Raw genomic sequence first — 17,038 nt, forward strand, 5'->3', positions numbered from 1 at the left:
TAGCCTAATAACATTCCTTTTTTATTTGATATTGCCAACTTTGAATAGTTTTTAAGGAACAGCTGTGAGACAGTGGTAAGCAACATTGATCTGTGCAAAGTAAATCCTTAGAGATAGCTATCAGAATGTTAAGGGTGAATCCATTTCCAAGCTAAGGAGCTTGGAAATTTAGATCTTATTCATAGGGTATGCACTTTTCCTGTAGAACTTTTATCTTACACCATCAGCTATCATGCAAGATGTTTCTTAACTCTGCTGCTCTGGACTTTATTAGCAATTCATATTAACTACAGTATTCATTCTGATACTTTCTCTCTCTCCTATTAATTACATGACACTGATTTTCTACTGTCTTATTCTGGAACATTTTATACTATCTCTGACTATTCTTATTCTGACACTTGCAACCATTCTTTGCTTTTTTTTTTATTTCCCCTATCAATATTGATTTCTGTTCAATAACTTACACGATTTCCTTCCAGTATAATGTGTAAATCTTATCTGAACATAAAGTAGATTTCTTAACCTGGTTTATTACTATACATACTTTTCCAGGTGACAATATATTCTAGAGATTTCTCCATAGTCATACACAGAGGTTTTTTTTTAATTTGGATATAATTGAAATATGACATTAGTTTCAAGTGCACAACATAATGATTCAATATTTTTATATTTAGTGAAATGATGACCACAATAAGTATAGTGAACATCCATCACCACACATAGTTAGTAGTACCCTTTTTCTGGAGAATCCCATGGACCAAGGAGCCTGGAGGGCTACTCTCCATAGGGTTTGCAAAGAGTCGGACATGACTGAAGCAACTTGGCACACATGCGCACACACAGGCATCATCTTCCCTCTTACCCTCTTCTTCCTGTGCTGAGAATTGAAAAAGCTTCTTTGGCCTCAACTATCACTTCTCTGCAGTTGACTATCAAGCGTATATCATAACTGTTACTTCTCTCCCAAAGCCTAAGACTGTTAAGTAGAAAGTTAGGCATGGGCAAGAAGCAGTAGCCTCACAGATTCAAGCTGATCTTTAAACCCCATCTCAGGTCCCAATGCATCCCAGGAGAGCTCACAGGCACGCTACAAAATAACCAGAGACTTTTCCAACTCAGGCACAGGTGCCCTTGGCACACAATGGATACAATCTAACCACAGGGGCTTCTCCAACTCCTGGACATGTGCCCCTGACTACTGCTGTGTTCTCCAGTGACCTTAGACAGCCAGGAGCCCATTAAGCACTCATAAATATTCCATATATACATACATCTGATGTAACAGACTGAATTACGGGGAAAGCGTGCACAATAGAGCCTGTTGCTGTGTAACTTGCAGCTGTCAATCCAAACAGTCAGCCCACGCCTGCCTAGATGAATACGTAAAAGCCCTCTCCTGAAAACCCCCATACCTCACCCTTCGGGAGCCAGTGCCTCTCTTGGCTTGGCCCACCTCTCCTTTGAGGTATGCTTTCTCTTCTTTCCTTAATAAACTTGTTTTGGCCCACATGTAAGACCTCAGATTCTCCGCGTCCTTACCAAGAGCCAAGATCCACAAAGGAGGATCGTCTTCGACCCTCCCAAAACTGGTAAAAAGACCACACTTTATTTTTCACTTGAGGGATACATTTGCATTTAAACATTAATATGTGAAAGGCACTCTCAACTATTGTTGAATGAATAGGATCCCAGTTCCTTCCTTCTTTATGACACCTCATTCAGTTACGGAACGCCATCATTCCTGCTTTCAGAGCCTCACACTGGTGACCACATTTTGGTTTCTAGTCCCACTATCACCAACTCTTCATCATCTCCTGCATGGAGATGTTATAAAAATATTATAAAAAGATATTATAAAAAACCGTCTCGTCTCCAAGTCGTTCTCAATCTCAACAAATTCCATTTCTGCTGTAACTGGTGTCTCTCCGGGACACAGCTCCCCTATCTGGCCGAGCCTCAGGAGCTCCCGACGCTCTTCAGAACCAGCAACTGTCTGACACCAGGTCTCAGCAGCCTCTCCAACTTAGTCTCATTTCCTTGACTTCTGTACATGGGCATCTTTATCAAAATAGACCACTTAGCCTCTAAACACTATCAACTTTGAGAACTCTATTCTGTTTTCGCTAGAAGAACATTCTGGAATGCCACCACCTCCTTGCCACTCACTGTCCCTCAGATTGCTGCCCTGTCAACAATCCAGCCATCCTTCACGGTATACTCTAAATGACTCTTTCTTTAAGAAAAATTTCTAGTTCTTCACTTGGAACAGCATCCCCAGGAATGAATCCCTGTAACATTTGGTTTACATGACACCACATACCAATGTATACTTGGCATTTTATTCATCTATGAAATCCTTTTAGGTGCACAACTAAACTGCAGTCTCCTTGTAGACTAGAAGACTATTCATACATTTTAATGACGTGTATCACTAAGGAAAGGCTTTGCTTAACAGATAAATTCTTTTTGTTTTTAATTGAACACAGTCAGTAGACTGCAACATGCTTCACATCACTGATTGTTGAATTCAGTCTGGTGAACACAATTCAGGTTTTAAGTCCAAAATTAAAACAAGTAATTTCTAAAGAATAGGGTATTCTTACCAATAAATAAGGCAAACACAAGGTGCTCCTTGAAGTGATTATGGAAATTAGGTGACTACAAACATGACAGAAAACCATAAAACAGTCTGCAGTGACTTTAGGCAAATCCAGAGTGGCTGGAACCCATGCACTTGCCTTCTCACTCTGCTCAGATGAGACTGCATATATCCTGTTCTGTCTGGAACTGCAAACAGCGTGCTCATTGCCTGCTCAGTGACTGGCTTTATGCTACTGCCTCCAAAAATTCTAAATATTTCTGAGTCAGGAGGTTGACTTTCATCCCCAAATTCTATTTTGTACTATAATAAATATGCAAATACTAAAAGAATGGACAGTTTCAAGAGAGAGTGGTTAACGAGGCACAGGGGACCTGAGGCTGAAGTATGAGAGGAGGTTTAATTTGACAACAGGGAGATTACAGAAGGTTTTTCTGAGAAGCATTTCAGGAAAGTGATGAAACATGGGGCTGAAAGGAACAGAGGAGAAAATGTTTGAAGAGAAAGGGTAAGAAGTCAGTTTAAACACTCTTCAAGGCATATTTTTGTTGAACAAAAATAACTTTAATGCAAATAATAGTAAGATATAGCCCCACTGAGGTAGTTGATAATAATAATATTTTTTAAAATATACGTAAAAATTCGCATTTTTACTAAAAAAAATCACTACCTTCAGTATATTTAGAACATTCAGAATACAACAGTTTGATAAACTGAGGCATACTGAAATTTAAGTCTCTCTGTAGACATCAATGTTTCACATTCATTGATTTATTCATTAATTATATAAGCTACTTAATAGTGTTTACCAAATGCTCACTAATTTTACTGATGACAACTTATCATTTGTCTATTTGAATGCCATATTCACACGTGACATAAAAAAATATTCAATTACCTTATAAATTCATTGGCTTGTTTAACATCTTTGTTCATAGAATATTTTTCCCAAGTCTTGTGTTAATAAACTTCTTGAGGTCACAAGTCTTGTGAGAAAGTGATCAGAGCAATCGACCTGTTCCCTCCCACAATGAACATACTACACTTATACCAAAAAGTTCATAGATTTTTAGCATGTAAGAGCCTTTCAGTTATCAAAAGTTGATACAGGTAGGGACACTTTTCAGATAAAAGGAGCTTCGAAACTTCTCATTTGAATTATTTTAGAAGAAAATCTAAATCTTTGTGAGACATGACAGTCATTTTCCTGCCATCTTAATCGATTATAGGAACTTTTATCCTGATAAATAGTGCTGTTCCCACAGGCAGTATCGGCTCCACTCTGCGAGTTTCTTTCACAACTTCTTTTTCATCATCTCAGCTATTCTATTTGCTATGTATGTGATTCTAACAGCACCATCTTTGCTCCTAAACACTTCTACCTAAACCAAGAACCAGTAAAAACAGAAATACCGAAACTATATTTAAAGTTGAAATAAACTAAGCTATCAGCAAGGTTCTGAGACTCTTAATCATATGGTCTTTCTTTTATATGTGGCTATTCAACCCTTTTTTTTCCCTCAAGAGCTTATCTCTATTTCAGAAAAGTGAGGAGGCAGTGCATACAGACTTTATAAAAAAAAAATTGTAATCTCTGAAAACATGATGAGCTTTTAAAGTTCTCTGTGGAGTCTTACTCTAACACACTAAAAAAGAATAGCCATAGGGAATAAGCAAACTTTATTATTTACCTACTTTATTTATCACTAACATGCTGTGTACGTGTGTGTTTGGGGGCCTGCAAGCATGTGTGTGTAAGTTCCATGTTGAATAATTAATATTTGGACTTAGGATATAAAACGAATGCTAACTCACACGTTTCACAATTTCTCACTGCAAATTATTCTCTCTGTGTGTCCTTGTCCTAAAACATTGAACATACCCGACAAGACAGTATAGTCATGTTTTATATATACTAGTATCAAATATGATAACTTGAAGAATATGAATAGTAAGTAATTATTATTGGTATACCCAACTTGATATAACTGGGTTGTGATGGCTGATTTTATGTGTCAACTTGACTGGGCTAAGGGATGCCCAGATGGCTTGTCAAACAACATTTCTGGGTGTGTCTGTGAATGTATTTCTGAAAGAGACTAGTATTTGAATCAGCAGACTAAATACAGATCTCCCTTACCAATGCAGGTGGGCATCATACCATCCACTGAGGGCCTGAATAGAACAAAAAGGCAGAGGAAGTGAGAATGCGCTTTCTGTTTAAGCTGGGACATTCATCATCTCCTACCCTTAGACTTCAGCACTCCTGATTCCCAGGTCTCTAAATTCAAACTGGGAGTTACACCATCGGGTTTCTTGGCTCTCAGGCCTTCAGGTTTGGACTAGAACAACACCGTCACATTTCCTGGACTCCAGCTTACACAGGAAGATCTCAGAACTTCTCAACCTCTGAAATTGCATGAACCAGTCTCCCAAAATAAATCAATTTCCATGTATCTACATATATCTTACTGATTCTGTTTCTCTGGAGAATTCTGACTAATATATGGATATTCTTTGGAAAAATCTTAAATATTATTGAGGATAACCTTCTTCTGGTCATCAAACAACAGTAAGTTAGTTCCTATGCTAGTATTTGGAAAAATAACAATGAATAAAATCTCTTTTTGTTAGTGTAATAATTTGGGAGATATTTATGTACAGGACATAACCTTTTCTTATATGGATAATCAGTGCTGCATAAGCAAGCAGAAGGCCAGACAACCACACTGTCCTTACACAAGGCTGAAGACAATATAGGACAATACTGGTTTTATTTGCAGCATTAAACTGCTTAGAGTTACCATGCTTAATATACTTCTTTAAGTTTAATAATGATAAAGGAAGTAGGCAAATCTAGGTAAGGCTTAATTTTAATACAAAAACACATAAATTTTTCAAAAATCTATTTGGGAAGTCAAAAGAAAGGTAAAGAGGAATAAATATTTGCAGTTGATGTCTATTTTTGGAATTTTTGTTGTAAATAATACAAGTAATACAGGGAATTTGACATGTTGCTACTCAAACAGCCTAGTTACTAGACTCTGAGACTGGCTCTGTTTTTTAAAGTTTTCTTCCAAACATATTCTGAATCAATGTCATGTTTTGATCTGATAACACTTTTAGTCAGTAATGCATTTTAGAATTAGATGTTAACATTTACAAAAATCAAGAAGACAATAGCTCTTTGCTTTTACCCTTTAGTTTTTTTTTTTTTTCTTTGTAAATTATTTTGCAAATTGTCCAATTTTGCATGGCAGACTTCCTGGTTCCTTCCTCCCCTCAAAAGCCATAGACCCTTAGATGAGTGGTTTCATCTTGAGTGATCAGCAACCCCAAAATCTCTCTAGGGTTTTCCTTTCATGTGCCCCAAATTCATAGCCCAACATGGTACACCCTTTTCCCACAGACGTTGCCTTTCCTCTCTTTGCCCAGACACTTTTGAATGGATATTTAATTTGAATTTTCTCTGATTTCTGAATTCATCCTACTGAAAAGATCCTATTTTCAGTCGTTTTTTTTCTCATTGCTCATAGCACAGATTGCTCCCCTCATTCCTGAATCAGCACAAGCTGCTAGACATGCACTCTGGGGAGAAGTCTGCGCTTTCCACCTCCTCTGGGAGTGGACTAAGACGTAAGTCTAACTCAAAAGACATAAGTCTAATCCCGGGTTCAATCCCAGGGTCAGGAAGATCCCCTGGAGAAGGAAATGGCTACCCACTCCAGTATTCTTGCCTGGAAAATCCCATGGACAGAGGAGCCTGGTGGGCTACAGTCCAAGGTATTGCAGAGTCGGGCGCAACTGAGCAACTAACACTTTCATTTTCTTTCTAACTCATAAGACCTCGAGCTGCATAAAGCTGGCATAAGGGCAGGGAACCCTCTCCAGACCTCTGAGTACTCCATTACACAGGGTCTTCTCAACTGAAGAATATTCCCAGTAGTCAGCTATTACCTGTTACAAGTTGAGGTCACCCTGTTGGAAGATATCTCAGAGCCAAATGAGTCCCTGTAATTCTAAAGGACCTTCAAGTATAACATGAGCCACCACGCCATAACCACAAGAAAATTATGTTCTATATCAGTTGAACTCCCCTAGATAATCCCTCTACCAAGTTAGGTCTCTTTCTGATCTGCAAACTAAAACTTACATACCCTGTGATTACAAATGTGAGGTAAGATATCTGGATTTAAGCACATCATTACCTACAGTCAAGGGTCTTTATGTGAAGACTGCAAAAACATGACAAATGAAAGAAAGCAGGAGTCCCAGTAACATCATGAGAGGAAACTTTAAAGAAACAAAACTGTAAACAGTGCTGTGATGAACATTGGGGTACATGTGTCTCTTTCAGTTCTGGTTTCCTCGGTGTGTATGCCAAGCAGTGGGATTGCTGGGTCGTATGGCAGTTCTATTTCCATTTTTTTAAGGAATCTTTACAATAGCCAGGACATGGAAGCAACCTAGGTGTCCATTGGCAGATGAATGGATAAGAAAGCTGTGGTACATATACACAATGGAATATTACTCAGCTATTGAAAAGAATGCATTTGAATCAGCTCTAATGAGGTGGATGAAACTGGAGCCTATTATACAGAGCGAAGTAAGTCAGAAAGAAAAACACCAATATAGTATATTAATACACATATAAGGAATTTAGAAAGATGGTAATGATGACCCTATATGCGAGACAGAAAAAGAGACACAGATGTAAAGAACAGACTTTTGGACTCTGTGGGAGAAGGCAAGGGTGAGATGATCTGAGAGAATAGCATTGAAACATGTATATTATCATATGTGAAACAGATCACCAGTCCAGGTTCGATGCACGAGACAGGGTGCTCAAGGCTGGTGCACTGGGATGATCCTGAGGGATGGGATGGGGAGGGAGGTGGGAGGGGGGTTCAGGATGGGGGACACATGTATACCCGTGGCTGATACATGTGAATGTATAGCAAAAACCACCACAATATTGTAAAGTAATTAGTCTCCAATTAAAATAAATGAATACATTAAAAAAAGAAAAAGAAACAAAACTGCAAAGCTGTATTCACTCAACGCATATACTATTTAGGAAGAATATTTCTTTGCTCTTGCAGTTTTTTTTAAACCATAAAGAGAAATGTGCCATTCAGTTAACATAACTGCTGGAGGCAACAGCAGCAAATGGACCTGTGGTTTTGCTTCTCTGTGTAATGTCTCCTTATGAGAGACAGTGTTACAGGCGGCTAAAGGAGGAAAGATGCTTCTATTTTACCTATGCTCACATTACGGATCTACTACAGAGGGATCTGAGAGACACACGGTTCCTAGGACTCACTCAAGAACACTTCAGCGGCAGCAGCACCGTGGCGACGACCCCTAAAGGTCTCTGAAATGTCGTCCCACCCCATGGAGATTCAGCACTCCCTTGGGATACCCAGCAAGAAAGTGGCTCCGCATCTTTGAGAACAGTGTTCAGAAGCCCACGAAGGTTTATTCCTTATATAATCACATTCCATATACTATATATTTTCAACATGAGATGGGACAGTAATAAACACTTGGTATATTTCTGTGCAGATAAATACAAGGAGGCCTATGTAAATGTACACACACACGTGTGTGCAAGTGTGTGTGCGTATATGTGTATAACACATACGTTGTCTGGCCCATCGAAAAATCAGACACGAAGTATCCATAATACATTATTCACATTACTCAAAGATATGAACAATGGGTATAACACTTAGAAATACATGGCTCAGATACCTGCAATGCTTTTTTAAAATTTCAGTAAGATTTTGGGAAAACATCCTATTTCTTACCTACATTTCCAGTCATTAAGTATGAATTCTGAAAGTCCATCATCCCCATTCCAACAATGTGTATAAAATCTTCAATCACCTGCATTAGCTCTATCGAGCCTGGATAAATCTACAAAAATAAGCAAAGGTTAGATGGAATAAAAAAAATCTATATAACAGAAAACAAAACTGGAGCTAAAAAATGATACAATGAAACCATAAATCAGCTCTGATTTATTTGAACATGTTTCTACAACTAGTAAAGCTGTAATTTTTTTTTTACTTCTTAAATTTATGTTTATTAATTTTATTTTATTTATTAATTTATTTTTTAAACCATCTAATAGTTGTATTTCTTGAACTAGTAGTTGAGAATGACACCAAACATCACACAGCAAGAACTCTGGAAATGATATGATGCATGATTAACACTTCATAAATCTAAGAAACTCAAGATGTCTAACATATTGTACATTTAGAAGTAGTATGTCTTCACTTTTGATGGGCTCCTTTCCTCACTTAATTACAACATAGAACAACCACTGAAATTTGAGGGCTTTTTATTTTTATTTTTTTTACTTAGGATCTACATGATGACACTCAGAGAAAAAAAACAATTATCAATACCATCATGAATAGTTACATACTGTGAGGTTCACTGCAAAATAACTATCTTGGTAGAGACACGTTTCTAATAATTATAATAGCTACTGTATCAATAATAATGTTGGCAATACTTGCAAGATCATAACAACCCTAGTGTAGGTATTTTACAAGACATCCAACGCCAGATACCTCACAACACTGGAAACAGATGTGTGTTTGCTAACAGATGACCTGATTCTGGCAATAGCTCATAACGAGTGTAATGTGAGGTCCATTTGAAAAGACACATGAATTTTAGCATGTGTAACGCATCATGCTGAAGAATTTAGCCTGCATTATATAACCATATTAAAGCAGAAAGTCTTTTGAAGTTAGACTCATTTCTTTTAGTCATTCAGCATCACTGCAGCTTCTAGCCACAGAAAAGTTAAGTGCATTAGAGAGTCTTAGTGGCTTCCTATTTGCAAAGGCTTGTGCAGAAGGGGAGGACACACTCTGATTAGCAGAAAGACACATGGTGGCCAGTAGAACAGTATGTATATTTTACAGGAGCTGTGGCTGCACCAATCCAAAAATCAGACACTTCAAATGCATCATAGACTTACATATGGCTGAGGACAAGAACAATGGCTGTTACAGTTCAAAATGTATGGCATACAGAGCCGTAATTTTTTTAATTATGGGAAGATTTGGAGAGAAACACTATTTCATTCCTACAGTTACAGTCGTCAACTATGAATTCTGACAGTTCATCATTCCCATTCCAAAAATGTACAGGACATTTCCGTCAGCTCTAAACTTCCTCTTGCTACTGCATTTTTCCTTCTGTTTTTGTGTAGGTGTATGTGGCTATGAGTATGTGTAGATGTGTAAATATACAGTAAATAGAAGAGGCTTAATTCTCCCTGTTGAAAATAGAGAAGAGATTCCCTCTATAATTAACCCCTTGCTCCCTTCCCTTTTCTTAGGAGCATTTACTTAAGAAAATGTTGTTGTTGTTCAGTTGCTAAGTTGTGTCTAACACTTTGCAACCCCATGGACTGCAGCACACCAGGCTTCCCTGTCCTTCACTATTTCCCAGGGCTTGATCAAATTCATGTCCATTGAATCCGTGATGCTATCTAACCAGCTCATCCTCTGTTGCCCTCTTCTTTTGCCTTCAGTCTTTCCCAGCATCAGGATCTTTTCCAGTGAGTCAGCTCTTTGCCTCAGATGGCCAAAAGCATTGGATTATTAGAAAATGAGTAATTGTTAAATCCATTCTATGTCTTCTTTGAAATGTATGTAAACATTTTTGAAAGCTAAATAGCTTCTTCCCAGCTTAAAGGACCAGGGATGCATCTCAGTGGAAAGTGGTCATCAAGGAAGGCAAGGCTCTATCTTGCATTGCTCTTGGGGGTGGGGAGGATTCTAATTCAGAGTTGCAAAACTGCCTGCAGTCATTAAGATACAAGAGCTTATTTTTTCTTTAGATAAAGCCAATTAAATAACAAGATGGTTGCCCCAATTATCAAGTGAATTTAGGATGAACTGCCTGTGACAAACGGTTTTATCAAGTCCTCTTAAGCAAGAACTAGTTACTGTTTATCTTGAGGACAGAGTGTAATGACTTGCATTGGGCTTGGCTGTTTGAAACGGTGAAGTTACTCTGTATCTCTTAGTGGATTGTCTGTGATGCACACCACATTCTGGCTTAATACTTGTTCAATAATAAAACTGCTTTCCTTCTCATCTACCTTTGGGGAGAGGTTTTCTGGGGTGGCAACAGATTTTGTTTGTAGCAGATTTTGTTTTCTTTATATTTGACAAGCAGATTTCAAATATCATAGAACAAGGGCTGGTATTTTTCTTCTTTTTTTCTGTAAAGGGTCAGAGAACGGCTCTGTGGGTGACAGGATGTCTGTTGTTCCAACACCCAGCTCTGTCCTTGCTGTACCAGAGCAGCCATAGATCCTGTGACTGTGCTCTCAAACTATTTACAAAATAGGTGTCAGGCTGGATTTGGACCAACAGCCACAGTTTGCACACTCCTGTAGAGACACACGAGCTTTCAGTATAATACAGAAATGCCAATCACAATATCATGATTGCAAATGACCTGTCTGTCCCAACTACTATCTTGGTCTATAAAACAGTGCTATGTAAAATGCAGCCTTTTTTCCCCACTTCAGCGTACTGAGGTTTTGGGCTCCCCTGGTGGCTCAGATAGTAAACAATCCACCTGCACGAAGGAGATGTAGGTTTGATCCCTTGGTTGTGAAGATCCCCTGGAGAAGGGAATGGCAAGCCACTTCAATATTCTTGTCTGGAGAATTCCATAGACAGAGGAGCCTTGCAGGTTACAGCGCAAAGAGCTGGACATGATTGAGTGACTAACACATATACTGCGGTATTACTAGGATGCTTTAGCTAAACATAATTTGATCCTTCATAACTGGGGCTGATGTGTCATAAACAAATTCTGAAATGACACCATTTATTGTCCAAAAGTGTGAATTCTTGATGGCAAAACCCTTCTGACTTCAATATTCACCATTTTGTGCAGCTAGTTTTCCAAGAGCACCCAGAGCTACGTTTTATTGAGCTATTCCTCTAAAATAGATACATGATTCTCTTTGTAGATTTTAAACAGCTCTTATTTTCAAAGAGTTCACCTTTAGTGTCAAAAACCTGAGTATTCTTTTATTACATGGGTGCATTTTTATGACAACACTGCTACAAAATAGTTGATTTATTTCAAATAGTTGTTTCAAAGAAGCATTAAAGATAATCACTACTGAAAATATATTTAGAAGATAAGAATATAGCTAACTCAAAATCACAATTAAATAGGGAGATTATGAATTCAGGATTTTCCACTGACAAAAAAGCTTCTATCACTCTTCATTAATTGTTCAAGTTGGGATCTCACAGTAAATAATACCATCTGATGAACTGCAGTCTTGTTTTAAATAGGGTAGTATACATTTGATCTAAATATAGCCATAGTGAATAGTCACCAGCATTCTACAAAGACGCACTCAGCCTTTGTGGTGTATTCTACCGAGAGACACCATTTTCTCACAGTGAGTGAAGGAGGTTCTCCTCTAGAAGGAAGCCAAGGGCAAATATATAATTCAAAGTAGTAGGAAAAGATAGATTCAGGGTCTTAGACTAAGGAGTGATATATATATATATATTTTTCCTTGCTATGGCCAGAAGCACAGCACGTGTACCTGATAATGAGGTGGACCCATGCTGGACTATTTTTAGAGTTCCTATGATAATAGAAATAGTGAGGTTTACTGCTGAAGGCCCAGAGCATGATTACAAAGGGAAAAGCAGAGAGAAGAGCCCCCTGAACCTCTCAGTAAATACTCTCATTTTCAATACAGCGTTGCTGTCTTGGATTTTTTTAACAAGGGTCAAGTATCAATAGAAAACTTAAAGACGTTTAACATTCAGTTAAGTTAAATTCACACAGGGTTTTTAAAAATATGTTTATTCTCCCTTTGTTAACTTCTAACCCACTTTTTCTGTACTTAAGAAAAAATATTATTAACCATGCATCAGTAAGTATGGCACAAATGGCATTTTTAAAATAATAACTAAACCAGTAAGGCTGTTTGCTACAATTATAATGCTTAGCAGAAAGAGAAAAAAGCAGAATACATTTTTTTAATAAGAATTCATTTTTACAACTCTTGGCGTTGACTCAAACACACATCTGTATACATAATTCAGATTACACATAACATTGTAGTAAATACAAATGCTTTCACTAGTTAGTACCCCACAGTTTAGTTTGCAATGTCTCCTTTTAGATTTTCTGTTTTCCCTATAGTCTGAAGACAGGAAAGAAAATGATGACTAACTTGCATAGTCATTATCTGTTAATACCTTAAAGTTATATATTACTTAAATCTGCACCATTTTTTCACATTTTAAATATCATTCATTCCACAGATTGTTATGATAAAGGAGGTTATTTGTTTTCTCTAAAATTAGTATGAAATAATCTAGAATGACTTAAATTTTTCATTTTATGCTCTTGGAATAGCAAGCCGTTCCTTTTTTCACGGATTTAGAAGCTTGATTTAGCCACTTTCACTTTATGTTCTGAAATAGCCCAATCTTACCTGCTGCGCATCTTCCCATTTTTCCTTGTTGTCTTCATCGAGAAGGTTGCTAACTATTTGAAAGAAGTTCTGTAAATTAAATTAGATAAAAGAGTCAATGTTACATGAGGGAGTATACTTGCTGACAACATCTATTTGGACTGATCATGCGCTGAAGGTACAAACACTTTGCAATATTGTTCGATGACCCCAACATACTATCCTGGAAGATCGCTAAGGATCCCTCATGATCCTGGGATTTCTAGTGACTTTCATACATGTGTCTACTTCAGAAGACATCAGAATAGGTACAACACTTCTTTTCTCTCACAGTTATTTGTCCCTCATTCTGCTGTCTCATGTCACCGTGTGATTATTCCTTACAAAGAAGCCCTCTTTGCAAGCGCCTATAAGACAGCCCTGTGTTTGTCTTATTCAAGTGGCCCACTTCCCTGGGACCCCCGTTTGCCTCTCACCCAGCTGTGTCGAAGGGCATGACAGTGAAGGCACAGCTGAGGAGCAAAGCCTTTCTCAGTGGACCCTGGCTCTGCCCTTTCTCCTGGCTATATTATTTTAACAGTTACACCTACGTACTGTAAAGTACCTGGTACAGAAAGCACTCAGTAAGTCTTGGCTATTTTCAAATCCTTGCTTTTGTTCCCCCGCCCCTTGCAGCAAGTCAGAACCAAGCAATGAAGGGTCATGTGGTCCTGGGGATGTTCCAAACTCTTGCCCTCTCCCATGTCCCTGATGACCCACTGGAAACCCCTGATGGCATCATGCCCTGGGAGTGCCCACCAGGAGTCTCAGTGTCCCCTTTCCAGGCAGGCGGTCACCGTGCAGGGCTCACTTTCTGCCTCACACACCCACACGGGCTGCCTTAGTGCCTGGCGCCTACACGAGGGATGGTTACCAAGGATGGACCTCCCTGTCCTTTCATTCTCTGTCCTCAAAACCCAGGGGCCCGGAGAGGAAAACCAGGGTGCCAGTGACGGGGGTCATGGGAGGCCCTGGAAGCCTAAAGTGAACCTGTGACGTCTGTGTAAAGCTGCACGGGTGGTGGGCCTTGCTGTTGTCCTCGGAGCCCATCTCTTCCAACTAGTCTGTCTGGAATTAGCAGGAACACTACCTCACCGATCCACTCAATACATTCACTCGGGAGAGGTCTCCCTTTGGGGGGTGGGGGGTGAGAGCCAGAATTTTTTAGGCTCCTTAGCCTTCCTCCCTCTCCAGCTAGCTTTTCAAAACAGGCCTTTATTCCAATTCTAAATAAATTCACCTCGGTGTTTCTAGAAGGAAAACAAAGCTGCCCCATTTCCTCCTGTGCTCTGAATCTGTTAGTAGCTATATTTAATTGCCCTATTTGTGCTATTTATTTTAATAGTTCCTGGCAATCACATGGTTGAAACATGTTTCGAGTCACAGCCTCAATAAAAGTTACAGAATATTTTATGCAACTCTCGGAAAAAAAAAAATGCAAGTCTGTGTGAGACCTGTTTTCTAATTCGTTTAACCTTTTTGTACTACCAGCCATTTTTTTTTCACTTAAAATGTCCTGGTTGGAGTGATAACGTTTTAAGAGCTTTGTCCATTGAGCTGTAACTCTACATAGGAGCTGAAAGAATTAACCTTCAGAGTTCTCCGATTGCCTGTGGGCAGTGAACTCAGCAGGGGACTTGATGCTAATGAGACAAAAGTTGCAGATTTTATCCCTGTTCACACCAGTGAGCTGAGCTGAGGTCCATGACCGCGGCTGTGTCCGAGCCCCTGCCAGCTCTCACACAAAATTCATGCCGCTCCTAACGAGGGTGCCACGAGAATGGGAAGCAATTTGTGCAAATGCATCTCCATTTCTGGGAAAGCATTTCACAGAGCGTGTTTTACTAACAGGGGGTCAGTGACTCTGTGCTGTACGCCAAGGCCAGTGCGCGCATACGTGATTCCTTGATCAAAATGATAAATTCAGAGTTAGGTTTTGCAAAACCACCAGAGAGCATAACGTAAAAAACACAAATTTTTAAAATATACGTTCAAGCAAGCGGAGAGTCTATGAAAGGCTGTTGGACCACTCTCCAAGGCCAGTAAATCGTACTTGACTCTATCAGCAAGGGGAAATAGCACAGAATAAAGGTCTCCTTCCATCTTCCTGTGGCTTAGATTTGGAAGTGGGGCCACGCAGGTCACAGGGGCTAAGTCAGCACATCCCAGGCGGCGGGGGTGGGGGGCGGGTAGGCCTTTATGGGGATACCGAACTTTTCTTGTTTCTTAGCATATGCTCCTCACATGCAATGCCTTTTTCACAGCAGGTGGCTAATAAAGCCCTAACTCAAAGGAAATAACAAAGTTACAAAGTCAGTATACCTGCCTTTCTCCAAGACTCAAGCATCATTCCTTGAGTTGACCCTGCTCTCACCTGTCTCACAGACACTGGGAAATCGTATACGTATGGAATCTGGAAAACTGGGGAGAGACAGACATCGAAAACGGACACGTGAGTGAGCAAGGGGAAGGGGGAATGAGTTGAGAGAGTGGCGTTGACATATATACACTACCAGGTGCAAAATATACAGCAGCAAGTGGGAACCTGCTGCTCCCACCATGTTCCCACAGGGATCAACTGTGTGCCCTGTGATGACCTAGATGGGTGGGAAAAGGAAGCGAAGGGAGGTCCATAAGGGAGGGGATATGTGCACACATTGGGCGGATTCTTGTAGCTCGGTCGGTAAGAATCTGCCTGCAGTGCAGGAGACCCAGGTTCGATCCCTGGGTTGGGAAGATCCCCTGGAGAAGGAAATGGCAACCCACTCCAGTATCCTTGCCTGGAAAATCTCATAGACAGAGGAGCTTGGTGGGCTGCAGTCCATGGGGTCGCAAGGAGTCGGGCACGACTGAGCGACTAACACTTACTTACTTACGGCTGATTCACTTTGTTGTACAGCAGAAACCAACACAATATTATAAATCAAGTATACCCCAACTTAAAACATTACATAAAGGAAAAATTTATTTCAATATATCAATTTACCTTGACCTCTGTTCAAAGGCCAGTCTAAGAGAACAAGGCAAAATCAAACAGAACAGAATTCTGAAGAGGGGATTCATAACATTTAGGTCACTGGATTGAATTTTTGAGAAAAGTATAAAGAAACTTCCACAGCAGCAGATGCGTTACTTGTAGAGTTTTTTTAAGAGCACTGCTAACTGTGGTCAGATCACTCTTTTGATGAATTATGGATCAAGTCCCTTAGCCCCGGAACTTCGTCTGACAGTGGGTTTCTGTTTTGTTTTGATCAAGCTCTCATCTCTATGACTTAGACCAATTTGAAAATTGAGAGTCCTTGGCAGAGTCTGAGTTTGGAGCTGGAACTAGCTGACCTAGTTTAAAAATTCCCCTGTTACTTATTACTTGTGTGGTTCTGGGCTAACGTGGCCCACCACTGCTTGCCTTCTCTGTAAGACAGGGATGCCAACAGCTGATGGGCAGAGAACTTGCGAAGCCCAGAGCTAATTCTCCACGCAGTTATCTGACACAAGCTAAGTACTCGATATACAGAAGCTTTATGATTTTATTCCCTTGGTGCTATCTTTTTTTATGACTAGCTGCATGATTTGTATTTATAGCCACATTATGGCCCGTGATTTGTTCAGCAGAAAACTCTCCCTCCTGTCCTCCCCTGGGAGGGGTTTCAGAGTTGTGATGGTGAGGCAGCCACCACGTGGCAGACCCTGTGCCAAACAGCTGTGGGCACCAAATTCAGGAGGCAGGACTCGGCTTTTCCTGGGCAGGAAGTATTCTGAAAATCAGCACAAGGAATGCACGTCACAAAGAGAAGCGCCAATGTCTCTGCCACATTCAAAGTGCAAGTCCTAGATTTACCCACATGAGACTAAAAGGACATCACTTTTATGGAAAGCAGTAACTAACTAATTCTTTGATCTGG

General features: G+C 39.6%; 1 protein-coding gene across 1 annotated transcript in view; it reads right to left on the bottom strand.

Annotated features, from left to right (window-relative positions):
- The window catches only part of ADGRB3 (adhesion G protein-coupled receptor B3), an 822,367-nt gene that overhangs the window by 410,235 nt on the left and 395,094 nt on the right, over positions 1-17,038 (bottom strand). The window contains exons 12-13 of the mRNA XM_081530065.1: positions 13,119-13,187; positions 8,416-8,524 (exon numbers count right to left, since the gene is read on the bottom strand). Coding sequence (XP_081386191.1) covers positions 8,416-8,524; positions 13,119-13,187 — 178 coding nt within the window. The remainder of the gene's footprint in view (positions 1-8,415; positions 8,525-13,118; positions 13,188-17,038) is intronic.

Source organism: Giraffa tippelskirchi, chromosome 9 (genome assembly GCF_054371585.1).
Source record: "Giraffa tippelskirchi isolate mGirTip1 chromosome 9, T2T-mGirTip1v1.2.pri, whole genome shotgun sequence".
NCBI classification, from domain to species: Eukaryota; Metazoa; Chordata; class Mammalia; order Artiodactyla; family Giraffidae; genus Giraffa; species Giraffa tippelskirchi.